Here is a 24,819-nt window from a genome sequence, read left to right on the forward strand (position 1 = left end):
AAGCCAGTAGAGGGATGGATAAATGGATCAGTTAGAGAATGCTGGTAATGAAGGAAGGTGAAAGTAAGATCTGAGCTAGAAAATCCTAGGCTTCTGTCTAGGTTATAGGAAAATGTACAGTTGTCCCTTGAGCGATACAGTTGTGAATTCCACGGGACATTTACGTGGACATTTTTCAACAGTAGATACTACAGTATGGTGAAGTCCATGGGTGACTGAATCCACAGTTGTGGAGAAACTGGATGTGGAGGGCCAACGTAGGCTAATACTGGCTTACTCATCTCTCTGTTCAAGGGTCAGTTTTGTTTATTTTACAGAGTGGTAGGGGGTGTGAGAAGTTAAAATCTTTAACTTTGTAAATTGAGTCTCTTTTGATTGTTAACGTTATTTGTTGAATAGCAAGTATATATAGCCTGACAGTATAAAAGTGAACCAGAACAAATGGTATAAATATGAACCAGAAAAGGTATATATCTTAAATTTGTAAATGTTTCCTAAAAAGAGACATACTTTGTTATGTACACATACATATATATTTATATAATAACTGAAATGAAAGCTTCATGAAATAATTTTTATTACCTGTGGTATAAAGTAGTATTTTTGTGTTCTATTCCATTAAAAAGATACTGGTTTTGACTAATACTATAAATTTAGTGGATTGTGATCTGTGTGATTTTAGGAAAACTTAAGTTGACTCCTGCTGTAATTTAGTTTTCAGTACACTTAAAAAAAAATCTAGTACTTTGCTGGAGATACAAAGATGAATAAGACATAGTCCAGTTTTTAAGGAGACATACAATGGAATGGAGATAGACATGAACTGAGAAGTGCAGTACAACGCTTTAACTGCTGAGGCAAAGGTACGCACAGGTTAAGATGGAAAGGGACCACGTTTCCTAGCAGGAAAATGAAAATTTTTTCTAGGTTCACATTGTGTGTGCGTGTGTGCTAATTTGCTCAGTCCTGTCCAATTCATTGTGACCCCATGGGCTGTAGTCTCTGCCAGGCTCCTCTGTCCATGGAATTCTCCAGGCAAGAATACTGGAGTGGGTTGCCAGGCCCTCTTCCAGGGGATCTTTCTGACCCAGGGATTGAACCCGGGTCTCTTACATCTCCTGCGTTGGCAGATGCAGTTATGTCCCCACCACTGAGCCACCTGAAAGCCAGGTTCACTACGTATGATCTGATAATCTCTCTTACTACAAGCTTCACTTAATGTGAAATTGAGTTCTGTTTTTTCCCTGTAAATTCTAAAATGAATACTGTCAAATTAACTTGAAAATAAGAAATTTCTGAACTTTTGGTGTACAGGCCAAGTTTGTAAATGTTAGTTTTATAGGTAATATTTAAAAAAAATTTAAATCTCACAAGTGAGTAGTATTGTTGTCCTAAATATGACATGGTAATTGTAATGCCATTATTTTGGAAACATTTTTATTTTTTTCCTTTGAAGTTTATGTTGTGACTTATTAAGAAGGTAAAGTTAGATAGAAGGGTTCTATAAACAGATATATCTTATAAATTATCTCTGACCATTGGTTATTTGCCCAGATAGTGGAAGTTAAACTACAATACAAACCATGAACTTTTAAATGATAGGGTAAAGATAGATACTTAATTATCCAACACTTAAAAAACCATTTTGTCTCTGTATTGGAATTTGAAAATATTCTGTATATTGACTTTTGTGGTTAATTTTTGCAATAACATTGATTGTAAAAGTTAGGAAATTGGTTGCCTTTTATTATAAAAACTGAAACCACGGCATTTCTGTAGAATTGTGCTGTTTTTGTGGGTTACACGGCTGTTTTGCATCCTTCGTGAGTGACAGGCTACTGCACCTGGTTGAGGGCGCTAGTGTCTATGGGGCTGTGGTGGTTGCCTTAGGATGAATTCGCTGTTAGCAGTGAAAAATGTTTTCCTTACAGTTCTTGTGCAGCAGGCCATGGAATAAAGCACATTTTTATAATAAAGGTGATGAATTTAATCGCAGACTGACAGCCAAATGGAAATTGCAGACCTTGATACTGGGAGAAAATTGCCTATAAAGCAACTCTTGAGAGAACAGGCTTTAAATTTATCCACCCATTTCGACATTGAGGAGAACATAGGAATCACAGGATATTTTGCTTGGTCTGTTTAGTTCAGATGAATGACACTTGAGTGTTCTGTAAGAGTTAGAGATAGTTGGTTTAAAGTTGCTTATGCTTTATACATAAAGCCTTTAACACATTTTTGTATTTTATTAAAATTCTAAAATATTGCTGCCTTTTTGTATAACAGCACATTGCTAAGAAAGTGAAGTCGCTCAGTTGTGTCTGACTCTTTGCGACCCCATGAACTGTAGCCCACCAGGCTCCTCCGTCCATGGGATTTTCCAGGCAAGAATACTGGAGTGGGGTTGCCATTTTTTTCTCCAGGGGATCTTCCTGACCCAGGGATGGAACCTCGGTCTCCTGCGTTGCAGGCAGATAATTTATAGTCTGAGCCACTAAGAAAGCCCGCACATTGCTGAGCGTAATGAATTGAAATCCATTCACCACACTTCCTGTCATGTGCCATGTAATTCATATTTCGGCCATTTATATGGTGGAGCACAGTCTTAAAGGATGCAGAAAAATATGGGTTTATAAGTAACGTCGGGCCTCTCTGGTGGCTCAGTAAAGAATTTGCCTGCAGTGTGGGAGACCTGGGTTGGGAAGACCCCTGGAGGAGGGCATAGGAACCCACTCCAGTATTCTTGCCTGGAGAATCCCCATGGACAGGGGAGCCTGGCGGGCTGCAGTCCAAGGGGTCGCAAAGAGTCGGACATGACTGAGTAACTAAGCACATAAGTAACATTGAATTGATAAAATGTCTCTCATATAAACTGTCAGTCTTTACTATTTTATATTTAAACAGCTTATATTATAAAATTTAAGCACAGGATGGTAGAATTTGTATTATGGGAAATCTGGACTTTGTCATTTTTTAAGTAATTAATGATTGTCATTTCTTAGGAATAGCTTAACCCTTGATCCAACATGCAGTATTTAGAGTGTTTAACCTTGAATCTTGGTTTTATTGTTGCATGTATTTTGAGGTGTGCTTTCCCCCCATCGTACACATATTGTTAACAGATATGTGTCCAAATTTAGAGAATTATTTGTACTATTGAAGAGTGAGAGGCCTGTCAGAGGATGGTAAATGTTTAGAATGTAAAAGGCCACTGGAAAATATAAAAATATTTCTTAATATACTTATGGAAATCACTGGGTTCCAGAAGGAAATAAGAATTACCTCTAGGAGGTTATAAAATTTTGCTTGGTTACACAACCCTGTTCTGATAGATTTTATTTTCTGGATAGTATGGTACATTATATTGTAAGAGTCTAGCTGTAATAAGTGTGTGTTCTCTTTGTGTGTGTGTGTGTAGCAGAGTTTTATTCAAGTATGCAAAGGGACAGAGAGGCTTCTGACATGGACATCAGAAAGGGGATGGAGGGCGTCCCCCTCACTGTAGTCTTATCAGTGTGTTCTCTTTAGGTATAGAATTATGGAAGTGTTTACTTTTAAAGTAAATACGGAAATTTAATATATTTTGGTAGAGCAAGAATAGAAGGAAGAAAAAAGTCTTAGAAATTTTGTTTTTAGACAACAACTTACTAAAGTTGTGCAGATGAGACTGAGGGTAAGAAAACAAGAAATAAGAGTATTGTTTTTTCTTATTAAAACAAGTACCAGCAAGTGTGTCTTTGCCATTGGACGTAGTTTCATTTAAATTACTTTAGTGGTAGATTGATTGTAATAACATCCGTATGAGAAGTAAGCTTCCATGAATGTTGAAGGCGGTAGAGTCCTTAACCATCTCGGAAGTTTGCAAAGTTTAAAATAAATCAACTTCTCTCTTCTCTTACCTGTGATGTATGCTTGATCTTTGGTTTATTTGGTGGAAGTAAACTGTGATAGACCCTAAAGATAGTATTTGTGCTATACGTTTGTGAGAGAAATATTAAGTATTTTAACTCTTATTCTCCTGGTCCAGTAAATTAGTATACGGAAAACTGCATTTTCAGTTTCAGAAAAAAACTGTAAAGTTTCATGCACTTAACATACAGGATAAAGTTAGAATAAGGTATATGGACCATATATAACTTGTGTACGTATATAATGTGTTTGTTGATAGAGTTCAAAAATATATTTTGTACATATAATATTTGTATATAAAAATATAATGTATGTATATGACATATATGACTGTAATGATATGTAAGCCTTGTGTGTGTATCTGCCCACATGTGTGATATGTGTGTACGTACCTGTACACTTAGAGTACTTCTTTGAAACTGTACTATTTGTCTGTAGTAGGTTGAGTGTAATTAGTTGTAAGCTGACATTGAATTCCTTTTCCATAGACACTGATGGTGGTTTATTTTTTAAAAAGGCTTTTGTTTGTCTTACTGCTGTGCTTCCATTCACATATAAATCTATTATTGTGATGAAGGTAGTCGCAGTTTAGCTCAAGATTATCTATTACTGTGATAAAGGTAGCCACGACTTAGTTCAAGATTGTCTATGTCAGAGTCTGAAACACCTGAGGCATCGAAGATTATGAGTTCCAGGTGGATTTTAGAATTGCATGTTTAAAGAGTCCTATCACTGAATTAGTTCAACGTTGCAGGTTTGCCAGTGGAGTGAAGGAAGGGGAGTGTCCACAGGAACATTGTGGTTTCAAGACGGCAGTGTAAGATACCATCCTTTTATGTTGTGCTGTTTCTGTGTAGATGACTATTTTAAGGTATTAAGTTGTAGTTACATAAAGATATATTACAAACTAGAATATCTCCTCAACTTCCTTCCCTCAAATTATTCATTTGATGTTAAAATAATCTTAAAGCTCTTGCTGCTGCTGCTAAGTCACTTCAGTCATGTCCGACTCTGTGCTACCCCATCGACAGCAGCCCACCAGGCTCCCCCGTCCCTGGGATTCTCCAGGCAAGAACACTGGAGTGGGTTGCCATTTCCTTCTCCAGTGCATGAAAGTGAAAAGTAAAAGTAAAGTTGCTCAGTCATGTCTGACTCTTTGTGACCCCATGGACTGCAGCCTACCAGGCTCTTCCATCCATGGGATTTTCCAGGCAAGAGTACTGGAGTGGGGTGCCATGGTTAAACCTAAGCAAGTCAGATCCTGGAGCAAAACCTTTTTTAAAGACAGTATTGTGGGAAAGGTGCTGTAGAGGACGGTCACTCCCAAGTATTCAAGAGTCATTTTTATAAGCCAAGTGTACTGTGGGGTTTGTATTCGAGTAGTTTGTAAGATTTTCCAATTATATGTTTCACTATTTGAGGATCAGATCAGATCAGATTAGTCGCTCAGTTGTGTCTGACTCTTTGCGATCCCATGAATCGCAGCACGCCAGGCCTCCCTGTCCATCACCAACTCCCGGAGTTCACTCAGACTCACGTCCATCGAGTCAGTGATGCCATCCAGCCATCTCATCCTCTGTCGTCCCCTTCTCCTCCTGCCCCCAATCCCTCCCAGCATCAGAGTCTTTTCCAGTGAGTCAACTCTTCACATGAGGTGGCCAGAGTCCTTGAGTTTCAGCTTTAGCATCATTCCTTCCAAAGAAATCCCAGGGCTGATCTCCTTCAGAATGGACTGGTTGGATCTCCTTGCAGTCCAAGGGACTCTCAAGAGTCTTCTCCAACACCACAGTTCAAAAGCATCAATTCTTCGGCGCTCAGCTTTCTTCACAGTCCAACTCTCACATCTATACATGATTACTGGAAAAACCATAGCCTTGACTAGACGGACCTTTGTTGGCAAAGTAATGTCTCTGCTTTTGAATATGCTATCCAGCTTGGTCATAACTTCCTTCCAAGGAGTAAGCGTCTTTGAATTTCATGGCTGCAGTCACCATCTGCAGTGATTTTGGAGCCCCCCAAAATAAAGTCTGACACTGTTTCCATTGTTTCCTCATCTAATTCCTATGAAGTGATGGGACCAGATGCCATGATCTTCGTTTTCTGAATGTTGAGCTTTAAGCCAACTTTTTCACTCTCCTCTTTCACTTTCATCAAGAGGCTTTTGAGTTCCTCTTCACTTTCTGCCGTAAGGGTGGTGTCATCTGCGTATCTGAGGTTATTGATATTTCTCCCAGCAATCTTGATTCCAGCTTGTGCTTCATCCAGTCCAACATTTCTCACGATGTACTCTGCATATAAGTTAAATAAGCAGGGTGACAATATACAGCCTTGACGTACTCCTTTTCCTATTTGGAACCAGTCTGTTGTTCCATGTCCAGTTCTGACTGTTGCTTCCTGACCTGTATACAGGTTTCTCAAGAGGCAGGTCAGGTGGTCTGGTATTCCCATCTCTTGAAGAATTGTCCAGTTTGTTGTGATCCACACAGTCAAAGGCTTTGGTATAGTCAATAAAGCAGAAGTAGATGTTTTTCTGGAACTCTCTTGCTTTTTCCATGATCCGGCGGACGTTGGCAATTTGACCTCTGGTTCCTCTGCCTTTTCTAAGAGTAGCTTGAATATATGGAAGTTCACTGTTCATGTATTGCTGAAGCCTGGCTTGGAGAATTTTGAGCATTACTAGCGTGTGAGATGAATGCAGGTGTGCGGTAGTTTGAGCTACAATTCTAAGGAACGTAGTGGTGTGTTGAATGTGTAAATAGCTTGCTTGGCTTGAAAGTGTTATTCTTTTCATAAGAAAACTGTACAACATGTTCAGAATGCAGGAAGTATATTAAGCTTCTTTCAAAACTTGTTCCATTTAATATTGACCTTTTGAAAGTGGGTTTACTTTTTAAGTCTTGATACTCTGATGTCTTACTGAAGGTTCCTACCAGTGTCCCCAGGCACCTGTGAATTGACCTGGTGTTGAGAACTTATATGGGCTTCCCTCACAGCTCTACTACCAGTACCACTACCACTACCACGATGCGGGAGACCTTGGTTTCCCAGGGTTTGGTCCCTGGGTTGGAAACTTATATGGCCTTTTCCACCTTGTTGTTGTTTAGTTGCTAAGTTGTGTCCGACTCTTTGCAACCCCGTGGACTGAGCACCCCAGGCTTCCCTGTCCTTCACTATCTCCTGGAGTTTGCTCAAATTCATGTCCATTGAACTGGTGATGCCATCTATCTAACCATCTCATCCTCTGCTGCCCCCTTCTCCTTTTGCCCTCATCTTTTCCAGCATCAGGGTCTTTCGCAGTGCATTGGCTCTTTGCATCAAGTGCTTTAAAAAAAGGTATACCGAGGGGTTTTAGTGTATATCTTATCTTTTTCTTGTCAATGAAATTATTAGTCTTCAAAGGGATTTGGCTTCAAACCACTATTAGGTAGGGTTTCCTCTTTAGTGACAGAATTTCACTCATTTTTCAGTGTGATAAGGGTGGTACAGTGTAATTAGAAATAAGGTTGTTTTTTCGATTTTGGTTTATATAAGTAATTTTCCACTTGTCCCTATCAAGGCAGGCTTTGGTAAAGACAGAACTTTGTTCTTAGAAATTCTGATCATTATGAACTTTGCATGGGGAAAAATACATATAGTTTTCAAGGAACAAATACCCAATTTGAATGGTAACTTGCATATCTTTAAACCTTAGCATGGCTACTCTGTAATAAATAACCTCTGTATTTGAGAAGTTTTTCAGTAAATGAAGTACCTAGAGCAAGAAAAACAGAACCATTTGCCTGAATAATCATAGATATTACTAAAAATAAGTCAGAAAACTAAGATTTGGGGGAAAAAATCCTTAAGTGGGACAGAAGAATATATTTTAAGCTTTTTTCATGTATCACATCCATCAACATAATTATGTATCATAATAGTGATGTACATGTCCATGCCTTTTCACTTTTATTCTCCTTTTCTTCATAATGATTAAGGTGAAAGTTTATGTATCTAGAATCCGGTTTCCCCTCGCTTGGTCTTTTCCCACTTGTTCAGTTGCTCAGTTGTGTCGGACTCTGCGACCCCAAGAACTGCAGCGCGCTAGGCTTACCTGTCCTCCACTGTCTTCCAGAGTTTGTTCAAGTTTATGTCCTTTGAGTTGGTGATGCTCTCTAACCATCTCATCCTCTCTCGCCCTCGTCTCCTTTTGCCTTCAATCTTTCCGACTATAGAACCAAATGAAACCATAGAACTCAGGCTTACTCTCCAAAAAGTGCTTTGTCTATTGTTCAGGCCCAGGTATTTATATCCCAGGACACTCAGCCGCATCCATCAATCAGTTCTAGCAGTCTATAATTTGTTTATGTAGAAACCAGTTCTGACTGCTCGAGTGCCCAGACCATGCTGCTTACCGTGTGTCCCCAGCATGGTGCCTTCACTGTAGAAGGATGAGTCGTGTTCAGTCAGGAATAGCTTCTTGAGCATCTTTTATGTGTCAGATACTCTACAAATGTTTACAAGACTGAAATAATTTTTCCTAACTCAAAAGCTTAGGGCTAGATGTCTTTATCTTAGATGTCCTTAGAGGTGAAAGTCATCGTAGGCCATGGAAAGCTTGCACGATTTGTTGGTGGATATGCAGCCAGTTCCTGGCAGAGATTAAACGAGAATCTCTCCTTTGACTTTTCATTTGGACTGTACATTATTCCTGTCCTTAGTTATTATTGCATATATATTTCTCTGTGTTTCCCTCATATCTCTGATTTGTACCCTCTTTACCATCTTTTTTCCCCCTTTTCTGTCTGGCTCCTACTGTCAGCCATCACTGCTTTTCCCATTATTCTAGACCATTTGTTCTAGTAGCAGCTACATTTAATTTTGGGAGATGGAGCAGTAAGGTATGGAGACGGACCTGGGTTTGAATACTGACTTTAACTTTCAAGTTATGTGATGTTTGGGGAAAGTATTTAATCCTCAAATCCCAGTCTCTGAACTGCGAAGTAGAGATGAGAATAGTGTGTATGTGTAAGGAGATCCCCCTACCCAGACTGGAGTCATAAGGTGCTGTCATGCAGGGCAGACTTTGTAGGGAGATGCATCCTTCAGAAAGGATCTGATCTCATGACTCCCCTCTCCTCCCACCATGAGGGAACTCTGTTTCGTCCCCAGTGCCTTCGTGCTGTGGCATTCCAGGCAGCCCTGGAGAAGGTCTGGATAATAGGAAATAGAGACCGAGTAGCAGCTGGCTAATTTGTTTACAGAGGAGAGTTCATTTTAAACTCTTTCCTGTAGGGAGGTGATACTTCTTTGTCCAGTTCTGGTAGGCTCCTTTTTCCTGGGGGTTTTGTCAGCATGTCTACTCTTGGGAGCCCAGTCTCGAGCAGAATGTGAAGCCTGGAGGAAGCAGGAGCTCCCAATCATATTTAGATTATTGTGCATTTTATCTCTCATTTGATCTGAAAATACAGTAGAGGAATTTAACATTGGTGTAATAAACATGTTACTAAGCAAGTGCTGCTGTTGGTGGTGGTTTAGTCGCTAAGTTGTGTCCAACTCTTTGTGACCCTGTGGACTGTAGCCTACCAGGCTCCTCTGTCCATGGGATTCTCCAGCGAGAATACTGGAGTGGGTAACCATTCCCTTCTCCAGTGAATTCTCCTGATCCAAGGATTGAACCTGCCTCTCCTGCTTGGCAGGCAGATTCTTTACTACTGAGCCACCTGGGATGCCCAAGCTAATGCTAGATTCTCACAAATCCAGAATAAAGAGAGCTCATTAGAGAAGGTGAATACGTTCCTGTTACTTTAGAAATAAGAGGAATAAGTTGTCAGCATATAACCTATTGATGCTTGAGTGAAGTTTCAGGAATGTTTTGTAGCTTTGTATGCCAAGAGCCCTAATGAGGTTTGCTTAGTCTCTGTTTTTTCCAAGGATTTAGATGTTGGGAATATAACAAATGGCAAAAATGAAGCTATCTGCCCTCCCAGGGTTTACATTTCTTTTGTAGGAGACAGGCAGTATATACTTTTATGGTATATTAGACAGTATGGGAGAAGGTAATGGCACCCCACTCCAGCACTCTTGCCTGGAAAATCCCGTGGACGGAGAAGCCTGGTGGGCTACAGACCATGGGGTCGCTAAAAGTTGGACACGACTGAGCGACTTCACTTTCACTTTTCACTTTCATGCATTGGAGAAGGAAATGGCAACCCACTCCAGTGTTCTTGCCTGGAGAATCCCAGGGATGGGGGAGCCTGGTGGGCTGCCGTCTATGGTGTCGCACAGAGTTGGACACGACTGAAGCGACTTAGCAGCAGCAGCAGCAGACAGTATGAGTTATAGGGATACATTGAACAGGATACAGTGAATCACAGTGTTTTGGGTGGATTGGCAAATTGCAGTTTTAAATAGAGAGATTGGGTTGAGCCTTATTGAGAAATTGACGTTGGAGCAGAGATTTGAAGGAGGTAATGGCGTGAGCTGTAGTGCTGTCTGGGGAGAATGGTGTTCTAAGGGGAGAGAAGAGTCCGTGCAGAACTGAGGCCAGAACCAGCATCTCCCTGCATAGGGCGCAGCTGTGGCTGTGAGTGCGGGACGGTGGCTTGGTCAGGAGAGGAGGGCAGAAAGGTTGAGGGGGAGCAGCACAGTGATTGAGATGGGAAATCCCAGCAGGGTACCTATAAACCTTGTCTGGCCTAGGAAGTCTCTGAGGTCTAATTATTTACGATAATGTTATCTGACTTTTTCACTTGTCCTCCTTGCTTGAGTGTACATTGGAGTGTTCAGAGGCTGCGTGATACTGCAGCCGGTTGAATTGAGAAGAAGCTAGGAAAATCCCACTGTCTCCGTTAAGAAAGACATTTAAACCATTTGCAGAAGTATAAAACAGTGCCTCTCCTCACTATTTTGTTGGAAAATAGAGTATTTTCTATGAAATGTTTTCTGTTAACATGTAATAGAGTTCGCTATTTTTTAAAGTAAATCAAAATTAAATACTTCACTTTTTTTGATTTCTAGTATAGTAGGTATTAATAGATATAAATCTCATGGACATAAACTCTCTAGGCTCCTTGTGGTAATATTTTAAGCATGGGGTCCTGAGACCCAAAATTTTGAGAACAGCTCCACTAGAGAGTTTTGAGCAGAGGAGTGACATATCACTTGGCTTATTATAGGCTAGCTCTGGAAGATTGATAATAGATTGACAGGGCAGAGGTGGAAGCTGGGAGACCAGTTAGGTTATTTTAGTAGTCACAGTGGGAAATGCTTGAGGCTGGAACTAGGTGGTGAAAAGTGGGGTTCTGTATGTATTTTAAAAGGTGAGCATGTAGTACTTGCTGGTGAATTGGATATGATGTGTGAGTGAATGGACTTGCCACTTTCTGAGATGAGGAGGAAAACGTCTAGGGGAGGCAGACATGGAATCTGATTCTGAATGTGTCAAGGGTGCGTGTTTAGAAGGTGGTTAGAGACAGGTGTCTGGAGCTCAAGGAGAGGGTTCATCTGAAATGTCCTCCACCTCCACTAGATTTTGTTGGATTGTATCAGTAATCTTTTTATATGATAGCACTTTAGCTTCCATTGCATGTGTGTGCTAAGTCGCTTCAGTTGTGTCCAGCTCTGCAACCCTATGAACTGTAGCCCACCAGGCTCCTCTGTCCATGGGATTCTCCAGGAAAGGATACTGGAGTGGTTGCCATTTCCTCCCCCAACCCAGGGATCGAACTCATGTCTCTTACCTCTTCTGCATTGGCAGGCAGGTTCTTTACCACTAGCGCCACCTGAGAAGCTTCCATTATAATGAGTTAAAGCTATATGACCTTAAAAAGCATGCTGTATTCTGCATTTTAGAAGTTCACATAAAAACTGCTTTCCAAGAATATTAAATGATAGTAGAATGTGCACTTTGAGTTAGTAAAACTTTAATACAAGTAATTATGTCAGTGGCATTTATAGCATTACTTAGATTTTCTGAGTCTAGTTCTTTGTAAAGTAAAACAACTTTGGTTTAAAAAAAGGGGATCATATTGTTTACCATATTAATGTTTTTAATACCCATTATGTTGACATGTGAATATGTTGCTCTTGTTACAAAGATGGAAGTTTTATTCTAATTCAGTTTTGATACTTGATATAAAAGGACCGTTTTGAATATTGCGTATAGTAGATTTTTTATTAAGGCTTAAAAAACTCCTTAGCTTTTTCATCGTATGAGGCATTTCTCTCGTATATGGGCTGCTGTAGCACATGTGAATGTCGTGTGATGTTAATTTGCTTTAGTTTGTGGGAGTAGGGTGATGCACAGGTAAATGTAAACATGTTGCATTATTATACATCTGAGGCTTTTCCTACATTGAGCTTAGGTGGAGTTTAGAATACAATTAAAAAAGAATTAAAAATCTAATTGTCTCCTGCTGCTGCTGCTGCTGCGTCGCTTCAGTCATGTCCGACTGTGTGTGACCCCATAGGCGGCAGCCCACCAGGCTCCCCCGTCCCTGGGATTCTCCAGGCAAGAACACTGGAGTGGGTTGCCATTTCCTTCTCCAATGCATGAAAGTGAAAAGTGAAAGTGAAGTCGCTCAGTCGTGTCCGACTCTTAGTGACCCCATGGACTGCAGCCTACCAGGCTCCTCCGTCCATGGGATTTTCCCTAGGAACAGCAATTAATCTCTCCCCCTTACACAGACATAATTCCTTCGAAATTTGGGGAAGTTCTGTTTCATTTTCACTCTGATTTAACAAATTCCCTGTAAAGCCCTCAGAGACTTGGAGTTTGAAGAGGCTAAAACACATAGAGATGGACACCTTCTCACCTTCTCAAATACAACTGTGGTAGAGCCTGCTTACCCGAGGGTTTGGTGCTTTATAAGAATATCATTTAAACTGAGTCTTGGTGCCTAGGAGTTTAAGACATTTTGGAATGTGTAATTGTGATAAAAGTAGCATTGTTTGGGCTTCTTAGTTGGTCATTGAATTTATTACTAGTCATTTCTTGTGATGTATTGATACAGAGAGAGCACAGAATGGGGTTCTCTATGAAGAAACAGGAGGATGCACCCCTAAACAATTTTAGAGCTGGCAAAAACTATACATGTGATCTGGTCTAACCTCATTTCACAGAGGAGGGAACTGAGACCCAGAGGTTAAGGTCAAAGCCACACAACTACAAATTGCAGGAAATCAGAAATAAAATCCGGGTTGTATAAACTCAAGGTCAGTGTTTTTCTCCTACTGCATATAGTTCTTAGCTCTTTGCGACCCCATGGACTGTAGCCTGCCAGACTCCTCTGTCCATGGGATTCTCTGGGCAAGAGTACTGGAGTGGGGTTCCCTTCTCCAGGGGATCTTCCAGATCGCCCATGTTGCAGGCGGATTCTTTACCATCTGAGCTACCAGAGAAGCCCATTTCTACAGAAAGGTCATCGTTTATGGATTGTATTTTTCCTTGTTCTTAAAGAGCATTTAAAGTACATATGTTTTTTAAGCAATATCTGATAAAATTAAAGAGATTGTTTAAAAATTTTTAGTTATTTTGAATTAAAGACGATATTGAATGATTTTGAGATCCTCAGTGTTAGTGCTAAACAGATGTTTTCTTTTTCATTTTTTTTAGACACTAGAAAAGTAAGACGTTTGCATGGCTTTCATTCTCTCCCACAGCTATCCTCCTCCATTAGAATAAGTAACTTTGAAGGCTAAAGCAAACAGTTTTCTGAAAAAGTGAGTTTAGACTTACTTATAGAGAAACAGAAAAAATAGTGCAGACGTTAATGTTAACTCACATGACTAGGAAATTAACATTGATTCGAGATTATTTACTCATTTGCAGATACTTCCTCAGATTTCACTAGTGTTTCTACAGGTGTGCTTTTCCTGGTCCAGGATCCAATCAGAAATTCCATATTGCGTTTGGTGGGGATGTCTCTTTAGTTTCCTCCATTCTGTGACAGTGTCACATTCTTTCATGATACTTTTCTTGACACTTGGGAAGACAGCTGAACATTGAAGAACATTCTTGAACTTGGACTTGTCTGAGTTCAGGCAGTTTGGACCAGAAAACCACAGAAGTGCTGTTGGACCCTTCTGAGCACGTCACACCAGAGCACATGTCTTTCTCTTGATGTTGACCATCGTCTGGTTAAGGTGGTGTCTGCCAGGTTTCTCCACTGTGCAGTTTTCTTTTTTCCTTTGTAATTAGTACATGTCTTGTGGGAAGATACTCTGAAACTGTGCATATAGCCTGTTTCTCTTACTTTTGTTCACCCATTTTAGCATCCATTGAATAGTTTTCTTGCTTGCAGTAATTATTACTCTGGTAGTAATCTAGGATGATTTTTCTTATCCATCTTTCCTACTATATATATTATTGAAATTCTACAAGGAAAACCTGTCTTTTCTCCCACTTACATTATTCAGTTATTTATATCAGTATAAATGGATTATGGATTATAATCCATTATTGTATTACAAGTAAAAGCTTCTTAAAAATATAATTTTGAAAAGTTAATACATGGAGATGATTCAGAACTCAAAGGCCTGTTAAGAGAGTATATGTTGAAAAATCTCTCCTCCACTCCTGTATCATGGTTACCCATTTTCATTGCTATGAATTTATTTTTATTCTTCCAGAAATATTCAGAGGGTTGGGGAAAGAGTTCTTAGTAAAAATTGCTAGATTCTCAAGTATTAACTATTTATCTGGATTCTGATAACACCTACCATTTTACCATTACATATTCTGCAGATATTCATGGAGACATGTTTTTTAACTAGCTTTCTTAACTTTTGGATTTAAATTTTAATAACAACAAAAGTTAATATAAAGACTCGTTTCTCCTGCATATTCTAAAAAATAAATGACAAGAAGGCAACATTTTTATTAAATAATACTTGATATGTAATAGGTAAAACTCACTAGATTTAAAAGTAACTAACCTCCATACAAAATTTAAATAAGTTTCAGTTTTTTTTCAGTTGATTTTTATTCACTTAAAAAATGCTTTCCCTTTTTTGTGATAGCCTGTTGCCATTTTTCAGTTATGTATCCATTTACTCATTTAGAATTGTCACTTTTCTGGGAACTGAGGCCTAGATTTCATTCATAAAACTGCTTTCCTTTAACGTGGAGTGAAAGAGGAGGGCTGCAAAGACTCTTGGGAGTTGCTAGTAAAACAGTGAACATATTGGACTATGCTTGTTACAGTATGGCTGTAGCAATAAACCAAAAATTGGTTTGTTCCAGTTTGTTATTTTATATTTCTAATTATTATTACCATCTCTTAAAGTGAGTTTTAAGGGCTTCTTGTTCCAGAAGTCCTTTCAGTTCAGTTCAGTCTCTCAGTCGTGTCCGACTCTTCGCGACCCCATGAATCACAGCACGCCAGGCCTCCCTGTCCATCACCAATTCCTGGAGTTCACTCAGACTCACGTCCATCGAGTCAGTGATGCCATCCAGCCATCTCATCCTCTGTCGTCCCCTTCTCCTCCTGCCCCCAATCCCTCCCAGCATCAGAGTCTTTTCCAATGAGTCAACTCTTCCCATGAGGTGGCCAAAGTCCTTGAGTTTCAGCTTTAGCATCATTCCCTCCAAAGAAATCCCAGGGCTGATCTCCTTCAGAATGGACTGGTTGGATCTCCTTGCAGTCCAAGGGACTCTCCTCTCAAGAGTCTTCTCCAACACCACAGTTCAGAAGCATCAATTCTTCGGCGCTCAGCCTTCTTCACAGTCCAACTCTCACATCCAAACATGACCACAGGAAAAACCATAGCCTTGTCTAGACGGACCTTTGTTGGCAAAGTAATGTCTCTGCTTTTGAATATGCTGTCCAGATTGGTCACAACTTTCCTTCCAAGGAGTAAGCGTCTTTGAATTTCATGGCTGCAGTCACCATCTGCAGTGATTTTGGAGCCCAGAAAAATAAAGTCTGACACTGTTTCCACTGTTTCCCCATCTATTTCCCATGAAGATGGGAAGACCAGATGCCATGATCTTCGTTTTCTGAATGTTGAGCTTTAAGCCAACTTTTTCACTCTCCTCTTTCACTTTCATCAAGAAGCTTTTTAGTTCGTCTTCACTTTTATGAAACCCTAAATAAAAGTTGCTTGGGCTATCTGTGATCTTGGGCAAATTCTTTAATTTCTGAACCTTTTCTTCCTTCCTGCTTTCCATTCTCCTCCCCCACCCCCTTTTTTTTTGGAAAATGTGTATTATAATAAATACTATCTTAGATTCTGGGAGGATCACATGATAATTTATGTACCGAATTTTAACATGGTGAGGTGCTCATATTTTAAAAAATAGGTAAGTCTTTGTGGTTTATTTTTAGACTTAAGAGTCAATAACTTAATCCTCATTATAATTTTATATGGGGAATCCTATTCTGCATTTTGATTTAAATTAGTTTCTACCATCCTAATGAAAATAACTATCATTTCCTAAGTGTTACTGTTGTAAAAAAAAAAAAAAAATTCATGAAGTAACATGAAAACTAAATTGTCCCTGTAAACTCACCTTTTAGAGATGACTACTCTTAGTTGTTGTTATATCCTTTTGTTGACTTCTGTGTGTCTGTCTGAAAATTCACATACTTCAGTTGTGATCATATAATAGACTTTCTTTTCTGTAACTTTTGAAAGGGCCTTTCCAGGGAAATGCAGCTACTGTTAAACACCTTTCATGGTACATAACTGCTGCTGAGAACAGTCAAGGAACTAGGACGGACTATTTCTTTTTTTTTTTTTTTTTCAGGTTAGGTTTTTTTTTTTTTTTTTTTTTAATTTTATTTTATTTTTAAACTTTACATAATTGTATTAGTTTTGCCAAATATCGAAATGAATCCGCCACAGGTATACATGTGTTCCCCATCCTGAACCCTCCTCCCTCCTCCCTCCTCCCTCCCCAGGTGAAATTTACCAACAATTTGAACAGTTAATTTTGGGCAGTTTAAAGAGGGCTGCTGAATTTCATTCGTCATTTTTCTTTTTGTTCTTCCAGTTCTGGATTGATTAAAGAGTAAAAAGGGCCCCATCTATAGCATTGGCAGTAGCTTGATTCCTGCCCCACACCCTGCTAGTTTCAGGGTAGTTGACTCAAATTTAAATCAGATATATTGGGTTGAATAAGCAAAATATGTTCCATTAAATAGTGGATATTCTCTAGTAGCCTGCTTCTTAATTCATTTCTTTTCTTTACCTTGTGGCTATGGCTTTTTAAAATTAGAACAGTGAAGTTATATTATTCTGTGGGTTTTGCTGTGCTTAAAATATCTTTAAAACCCTCTGTATTTGGTAAACCCTGAATTAGAGGTTTCTTTTTTTAGAAGAGATGTTTGTTGCCCCTAAGTGTACAGGGCACATAACATCCATCTCGTTGTGTGTTGGCAGGTGTCCTTTAGTTATAAGTAGACTTTTAATATTACTGTTATAAGATTTAATGAATTTCATGTGAATAGAGACTGGTGATTTGTCAATTAAAACCTAAACAACTAAAATCTTACTTTGCCCTTTGTCTCACTGTACCAGTTTAGTGTCCAGCAAGAGATGGATGCAGATAGTGAAGAAATCATTGATCCCATTTAAACTTCATTTGGAATGATCAAAGCTGTCATTTGAATTTTGTTTATAAAATCTATACTGTGTACCTCAAAGCTTATATATATTTATAAGTAGTTGACTCTTTACTGAATAAATTAAGGGAAAATGTTAAATTAAAAAGCTTTAATGGTCAGATGATACAGTAACCATTTCATTTCTTTCTGTATTTTAGCTCCAGTTATATTAATTATAATACAGATAGTATTTTTGATGAATTTAAGTGTAAAGGTCAAAGAAAAGCATGTAGATGATAAAGTGTGAATGTCTGTCGTTTGATTACAGCCAGTTGTTGTGCAGTTGCAGCTGTGTCCGACTCTTTACGGCCCCGTGGACTGCAGCACACCAGGCTTCCCTGCCCTTCACCGTCTCCCGGAGTTTGCCCAGGTTCGTGTCCATTGAGTTGATGATGCCATCCGACCATCTCATCCTCCGTTGTCCCCTTCTCCTGCCTTCTCTCTTTCCCAGCATCAAGGTCTTTTCCAATGAGTGGCCAAAGTGTTGGAGCTTCAGCTTCAACATCAGTCCTTCCAGTGAATATTCAGGGTTGATTTCCTTTAGGATTGACTAGTTTTATCTCCTTGCTGTCCAAGAGACCCTCAAGTGTCTTCTCCATAACCACAGTTCGAAAGCATCAGTTCTTCAGTGCTCAGCCTTCTTTATGGTCCAGCTCTCACATCCATGTGTGACTACTGGAAAAACCATAACTTTGACTAGACTGACCTTTGTCAGCAAAGTAATGTCTCTGCTTTTTAATACACTGTCTAGGTTTGTCATACCCCTTCTTCCAAGGAGCAAGCATCTTTTAATTTCGTGTCTACAGTTACCGTCTGCAGTGATTTTGGAGCCCAAGAAAACAGTCTGTCACTGTTTCCATTGTTTCCCCATCTATATGCCATGAAGTGATGGGACTGGATGCCATGATCTTCGTTTTTGGAATGTTGAATTTTAAGCCAGCTTTTTAAGTCTCCTCTTTTCACCTTCATCAAGAGATTCTTTAGTTCTCTTTTCTTTCTGCCATAAGGGTAGTATCATCTGCATATCTGAGGTTATCGATATTTCTCCCAGTTCGTAATTCCAGCTTGTGATTCAGCCAACTCAGCATTTCGCATGATGTACTCTGCATATTCCTGTGTGTGTTGGAAAAGACTCTTTGAGAGTCCCTTGCACTGCAAGGAGATCCAAGCAGTCCATCCTAAAAGAAATCAGTTCTGGGTGTTCATTGGAAGGGCTGATGTTGAATTTGAAACTCCAGTATTTTGGCCACCTGACTCATTTGAAAAGAACCTGATGTTGGGAAAGATGGAAGGCAGGAGGAGAAGGGGCTGACAGAGGATGAGATGGTTGGATGGCATCATGGACTCAATGGACATGAGTTTGGGTAAACTCCAGGAATTGATGATGGACAAGGAGGCCTGGCATGCTGCGATTCATGGGGTCGCAAAGAGTCGGACACAACTGAGCAACTGAACTGAACTCTGCATATAAGTTAAATAAACAGGGTGACAATATGCAGCCTTGACACACTCCTTTCCCAGTTTTGAACCAGTCTGTTCCATGTTTGGTTGTAACTGTTGCTTCTTGACCTTCATACAGATTTCTCAGGAGGCAGGTCAGGTGGTCTGGTATTCCCATCTCTTGAAGAATTGACCACAGTTTCTTGTGATCCACACAGTCAAAGGCTTTGGCATAGTCAATGAAGAGGAAGTAGATGTTTTTCTGGAACTCTCTTGCTTTTTCTGTGATCCAGTGATGTTGGCAGTTGGATCTGTGGTTCCAGTGATGTTGGCAGTTGGATCTGTGGTTCCTCTGCCCTTTCTAAATCCGGCTTGTACATCTGGAAGTTCTCAGTTATACTTTTGAAACCTAGCTTGGGGGATTTTGAGCATGACCTTGCTAGCATGTGAAATGAGTGCAATTGTACAGTAGTTTGAACATTCTTTGATATTCAGTGAAAACTGACCTTTCCAGTCCTGTGGCCACTGCTGAGTTTTCCAAATTTGCTGGCATGTTGCATGCAGCACTTTCACAGCATCATCTTTTAGAATTTGAATAGCTCAGCAGAAATTCCTTAGCCAGTTGAGCAATTAGAATTAGCTGTCACAACGTTAAGTTTAACATGTGGTTTGCATCAGATTTTGTTCAGTGTTTTGAAAAGTCATCCTTAAAGTATTTCTTTTTGGCTGTGCAGGTAGGTCTTAGCTCTGGTTTGGGGACTCAGCTGCCCATTGGCATGTGGGATCTAGTTCCCTGACCAGGGATCAAGCTTGCATCCCCTGCACTGTAAGACAGATTATTAACCACTGGACCACCAGGGACGTCCCCCTGAAAAGTTACATTTTAATCTGCATTGTTAACAGATTCTTAAAATAATTTTTTAATCCTTTTTAAAATGTATATTATTAGTTTTTTTTTCCTTCACTACTGAGGTGGTAAATTTTTTATATTTCCTAATCTTGTTTTCTTGGTTTAAATTTTTTGTTAAAATTCTAAATCAGAAAGTAAAATAGGGCGATTTTATTCTTTATCTAGTTTTTCATTTTTGTAGCATTGAATTTATACACAGTGTTTTCTACTGATCTGGAAATGACTACTTAATTTTGTAATTTAGATGTCTCAGCCTGTATTTTTCTGTTCTCCAGTATTTTTTTTTCATGTTTTTATTTCTGACACTCTACTCTTCCTCAGAGTGGTTAGCTGTTAATTTGATAATTCAGATTTTAAAAGAATGTGCTACATTACTATGTATAAAATAGATGACTAATGAGAATCTACTTAATAGCACAGGGAACTCTACTCAGTACTCCGTGGTCACCTAAATGGGATGGAAATCTTTAAGAAAAGTGGATGTATGTATACTTACGACTGATTTACTTTGCTGTACAGCAGAAACTAACACCACATTGTAAAGCAACTATGCTATAAAAATTGAAGACTGTGCAGAATTGTAAGGTGGCAGTGGATGGGGTGCGCTACAGTGGTTCAGATGCAGTAAAAGTGGTGGTGATGGAAGAGCTGAAAGCCAAAGGCAGTTAAGGCTTAGTGAAACATAAGGATGATTCTAAAACAAAGCTTTTAGTTAAATCCATAGGTGAATTAGGGGAAAGGGGAATGACTCAAGGCCAGTGAGGTATTAGTAGGTTGCATAAAACAGAACTGTGTAATAACTGCTTTTCTTCTTAGGAGCATAATTCACTGACTGATAATTGAGCTTTAGTTTGGAAGAGGAAAATATCAGGATAATTAAAGCAGAGAAATATGAAGAGACAAAGCAGTACAGCCAAAGCAGATTTTCAGGACTGGATAAAAGAATAGTTTTTAAGGTATTAGAATTTGAAAAAAAATGTGATGACTGAGTATCAATTCAACAAAACATGGAAAATGAGAGGAGTCTGACTGCTAAAAAGGTTAATACTCCCCAAAGCTGAAAAAATTATAGCACAGCCTTTAGATTCCAGAAGTGATTGTTTCCTGTTTAGCTCTGGTGGATCCAGAGGAAGATTCCAGTTCTAGTGTAGCTTGACATGTCATCAAATAGTTGATAAAGTATGCCTGAAGTTTTAATATCCAGGTTAGAGAAATATGAGTGGTATGAAATTGCAGTTAGTTGGATCCTTGCCTCACAGAATAGTTATCCCTTAAGAATGTCAACTGATAGATTATCATCAGTCTGAAGGTATTAGTCTGGTAGAAAGCAACCATGAGAAAATGTTAATTTGTCTCCTGCTGTCTAAGGAAACAGCCGTAGAAGTATGGAATGGTTGAAACTTAGCTTTGACCTTGTCAGCAGTGCACTGTGCTGGCCAGAGCAATTAAGGTATTCTTGAAAGGTGCAAAGGAAGCGGAGTGTTTGGGACTGGAGGTAGGCAGCCTCAGGCTGTGCGTACTCATTGGTGGTCAGGGAAGAATGTGTGTGGTACAGGGTTTTCAATTTTAAAAGAGACAGACAAATGAATTACACCTAAATCAGTAAGAGAGTATGAAACTATGTCATAGAGCTTAGAGAAGAGGGCACTTAGATTTCAGAACTTTTTTATGAGCTTTGGAGTATTGAGTGGGGGTGAGTGGGAGAAATTTCCGGAAAGAGAAAATTCAGTAAATTTATAACATTTAAGAACTTAATTTAGAGATGTCTAAAACAAGTTTTCTTGATATTGGGGTTATTTTGGGGTAATTATAAGTAGTAGGAATTTGTATACTCGGTGAGTAAGCAAATGGCTCTGAACTTTTACTTCTGTAAACCACTGTGGTAGTTTGATGAAGGTAGTGTGGAGATGGGGACATTAATCTCATTGTATCTTGTAATGTTTGATGCAACAAAAGAATGTATAAAGCATGCTAATTATGAGACATTTGTATGGTTCATAAATGAACACCTGTGAGCCCACCACTACGAAGGAGTTAGAGCGTTACCCATGCCCATACCCATGACAAGTTTCTGTAATACTTTGCCTTTGATCATATCAGCTTGATAGGATAGCATTAACAAAAGCTCTTCTTGCTAGCCTTAAGAATGAAATGCTTTGGAGGCAGCTTTTAAAACCATTGGAGTTATGGGGAAAATAATAAATGAGTTTTTGCCTAGTGAGGTTGGAATCCAATGGATTCAGTCACCATCATTCGATAAGCAACCTTTAATTATATGAAGTACAGGCTACCCACTCCAGTATTCTTGGGCTTCCCTGATAAACTTTTGGTAAAGAATTCGCCTGCAATGCAAGAGACCCCGGTTTGATTCCTGGGTTGAGAAGGTCCCCTGGAGAAGGGATAGGCTACCCACTCCAGTGTTCTTGGGCTTTCCTTGTGGCTCAGTTGGTAAAGAATCCGCCTGCAATGCGGGAGACCTGGGTTCCATCCCTGGGTTGGAAGATACCCTGGAGAACAGAAAGGCTACCCACTCCAGTATTCTGGCCTGGAGAATTCCATGGAGTGAATAGTCCATGGGCTCGCGAAGAGTCGGACACGACTGAGCGCCTTTCACGTACACTTTTCACAGGCACTGAGAGGTTAAGTAAGAGACTCTAAAATGACACGGTTACTGTTAGAACTGGCATCAGAACTTGTTCTGTCTTGAGTGTCCTAAGTAATGTGCCGAGAAGTGCTCATGATTTTCTGGCTAGAAAGGTGCTATTGATAAAGGTGTAGTACTCAGCTGGTTGGACTCCACAGTGAAAATTCTAAATATCTTGTGAACTCAAACTGTCTTAGTCGTCTTTTCATTTCCATTAGTGCTGTCTTGTATGTAATTTCTTTTCTGTTATTAAATTGAGTGATATATTTTAGAGATTGAAATAAATAATTTCATTGTAATTTTGCTTCACATACTCCTGTCATTAGAAAACAAAGCCAGAGTTCTTGTCCTCTTGACTTCTTTCTTGATCCTGATACCCTGTCTGTAGCAGAGTTGACGATGCCTGCTTTTGTGTCTAATCCGTATCTCTTACTTACTGTTGTTCTACCTTAGAGTGCCTCTGTATTCATAGACCTCCCATATTAGACTAAATTTTTTGAGAGCTGGGACCATGACTTGTTTAACTTCAATGCCCTGGAACCTGGCTCATTCCTCTCTCCATTCACCCATCCATCAATCCCATTTACTGAGTATTAATTGAGGACCCACTGTATTCCCAGCCACTATTGTAAGAACCAAGGATATAATAGGTAACAAAATTTCATGGAACTTTTAAATAATCACAAAAATGTTTCTAGAAATACAGCTTAAGTGGTAAATGTATCTTTTCTTCCATTATATCATCTGGTCAGATAGGTATATATTACAGGGTTTTTTTGTATATTGTTTTTAAATCTAGTCATCTGAATTTTTAAATTTATAATTGATTATTTCAACTTTTCTAAGTTAGATAAATTTGTTTACCTGAAAATCACTTTTTCCTCTGCAGCCTATGTATTACTATGTTAATAGATTAAAAAAATACTGAATTATTGTTGCATTCATGGTGTAAAATCCACCTTGTCTTAGTGCATTGTGCCAGTGATGTCTGTGCATTTAGGATGTTTCCATCTCCGTCGGTAAGCAGATTTTGTGTATGGTTTCCTTTTATGCTATTGTCAGCTTTTTATTTGAGTGTTATTAGCTTCATAATAAGAATTGGGCAGCTTTTGAAGAGGAAATTTTAATGGAATAAACTAATGTCGGAAGTGCTTCTAGATAGAGACCTGGGCTGAAGGATAGATGTGCAATTTTAATTAGATTAAATTTTTCTCATGCCCTCCATTTAATTATGTGCTATAATTACATAATTATGTAAACAACCATTTATATTTAAATTGTCGGTCACTAGAAATTTGAGAATTGCTGTCATATGCTAATTTTAAGATAAACACTGATTTGATACTGGACATCTTTGGGGATGAGTTCATTATGAAAGCAAAAGTATAAAAAAGAACTTAAAGAATCAAATGTTGCCCGCCCCTATCATGTAGTTAAATACAAGGTACCTTCTTTTGATTTTCTGTTACAAAAGATCACTTGCTATAAGAAATAAACATCTGGTAAACTTTAACAAGCAAATTGTTAAGAGATAAGATTTGTCATAAAATGAACATTGCCATCAGTGAAGTAGAAAGTGTACTGTAGTGCAAAATTCTCACCAGTTGGACTAATAAAGCTGGGTAAAAACATCTTTGATCATGCCTTTTTACTGTAGTGGATTTTATTTAACTGAAAGCAATTTAAATAACTAGTTAAGAAAATTAAAAGTGTGCATTGCTTTTGATAGTTCCTTAATAGCAATAAATTGAAATTCAATGTTTGGAAGGGATACAAATATAACAGGAGTGGTAAATGTATCTCTCTTTCCAGGTGAAGTTGTTTTTTTTTAATATGTATGTATTCTTTAACCTAGTCATCTTATCTAAATTTTCTTATTAATAATTAGTTCTTTGGGGATTTTATTTTTAAATATCAATACTAATGGACCCAAGCCTCTTCCCAAAGGAGGACATAGTCTATATCGAGAGTTGGTTACAGAAACATTCAACTAACTTAATAATGACAGCTGTTATTAGTGTATTGCAGTAGGGTAGGGCCTGTCCTTTAGCACATTGTAAAAGCTACATAAAGAACTCTTGAAAGAATTGATTTCTTTGTATAGAATTTGATCCATTAAAATAAATTTCCCATTTTTTTTAAAGAAGTCATATTTATACTTGAGAGCTGTCATGATAATTGTTTTTTAAAAATCATTGACTTTAGGTATCTCTGGTTTCTTGTATTTCATTCATTAACTCAGTGTAGTTTGACCTCCATACCATCTTCTCCTCACAACTTCTGGATCAACATTGACTTAATGGTCAAATCCAAGGTACCCTCTTTTTGCT

At 38.8% G+C, this 24,819-nt stretch overlaps 1 protein-coding gene across 7 annotated transcripts in view; it reads left to right on the plus strand.

The window, feature by feature from the left end:
* QKI (QKI, KH domain containing RNA binding) overlaps positions 1–24,819 on the plus strand; it is a 160,425-nt gene that overhangs the window by 21,625 nt on the left and 113,981 nt on the right. The window contains exon 2 of one of the 7 annotated variants that reach the window (XM_024996433.2): positions 17,764–17,865. Within the exon in view, the coding sequence (XP_024852201.1) occupies positions 17,764–17,865 (102 nt within the window). 7 annotated transcript variants of the gene reach the window in all.

Source organism: Bos taurus, chromosome 9 (assembly GCF_002263795.3).
Source record: "Bos taurus isolate L1 Dominette 01449 registration number 42190680 breed Hereford chromosome 9, ARS-UCD2.0, whole genome shotgun sequence".
Taxonomy (NCBI): domain Eukaryota; kingdom Metazoa; phylum Chordata; class Mammalia; order Artiodactyla; family Bovidae; genus Bos; species Bos taurus.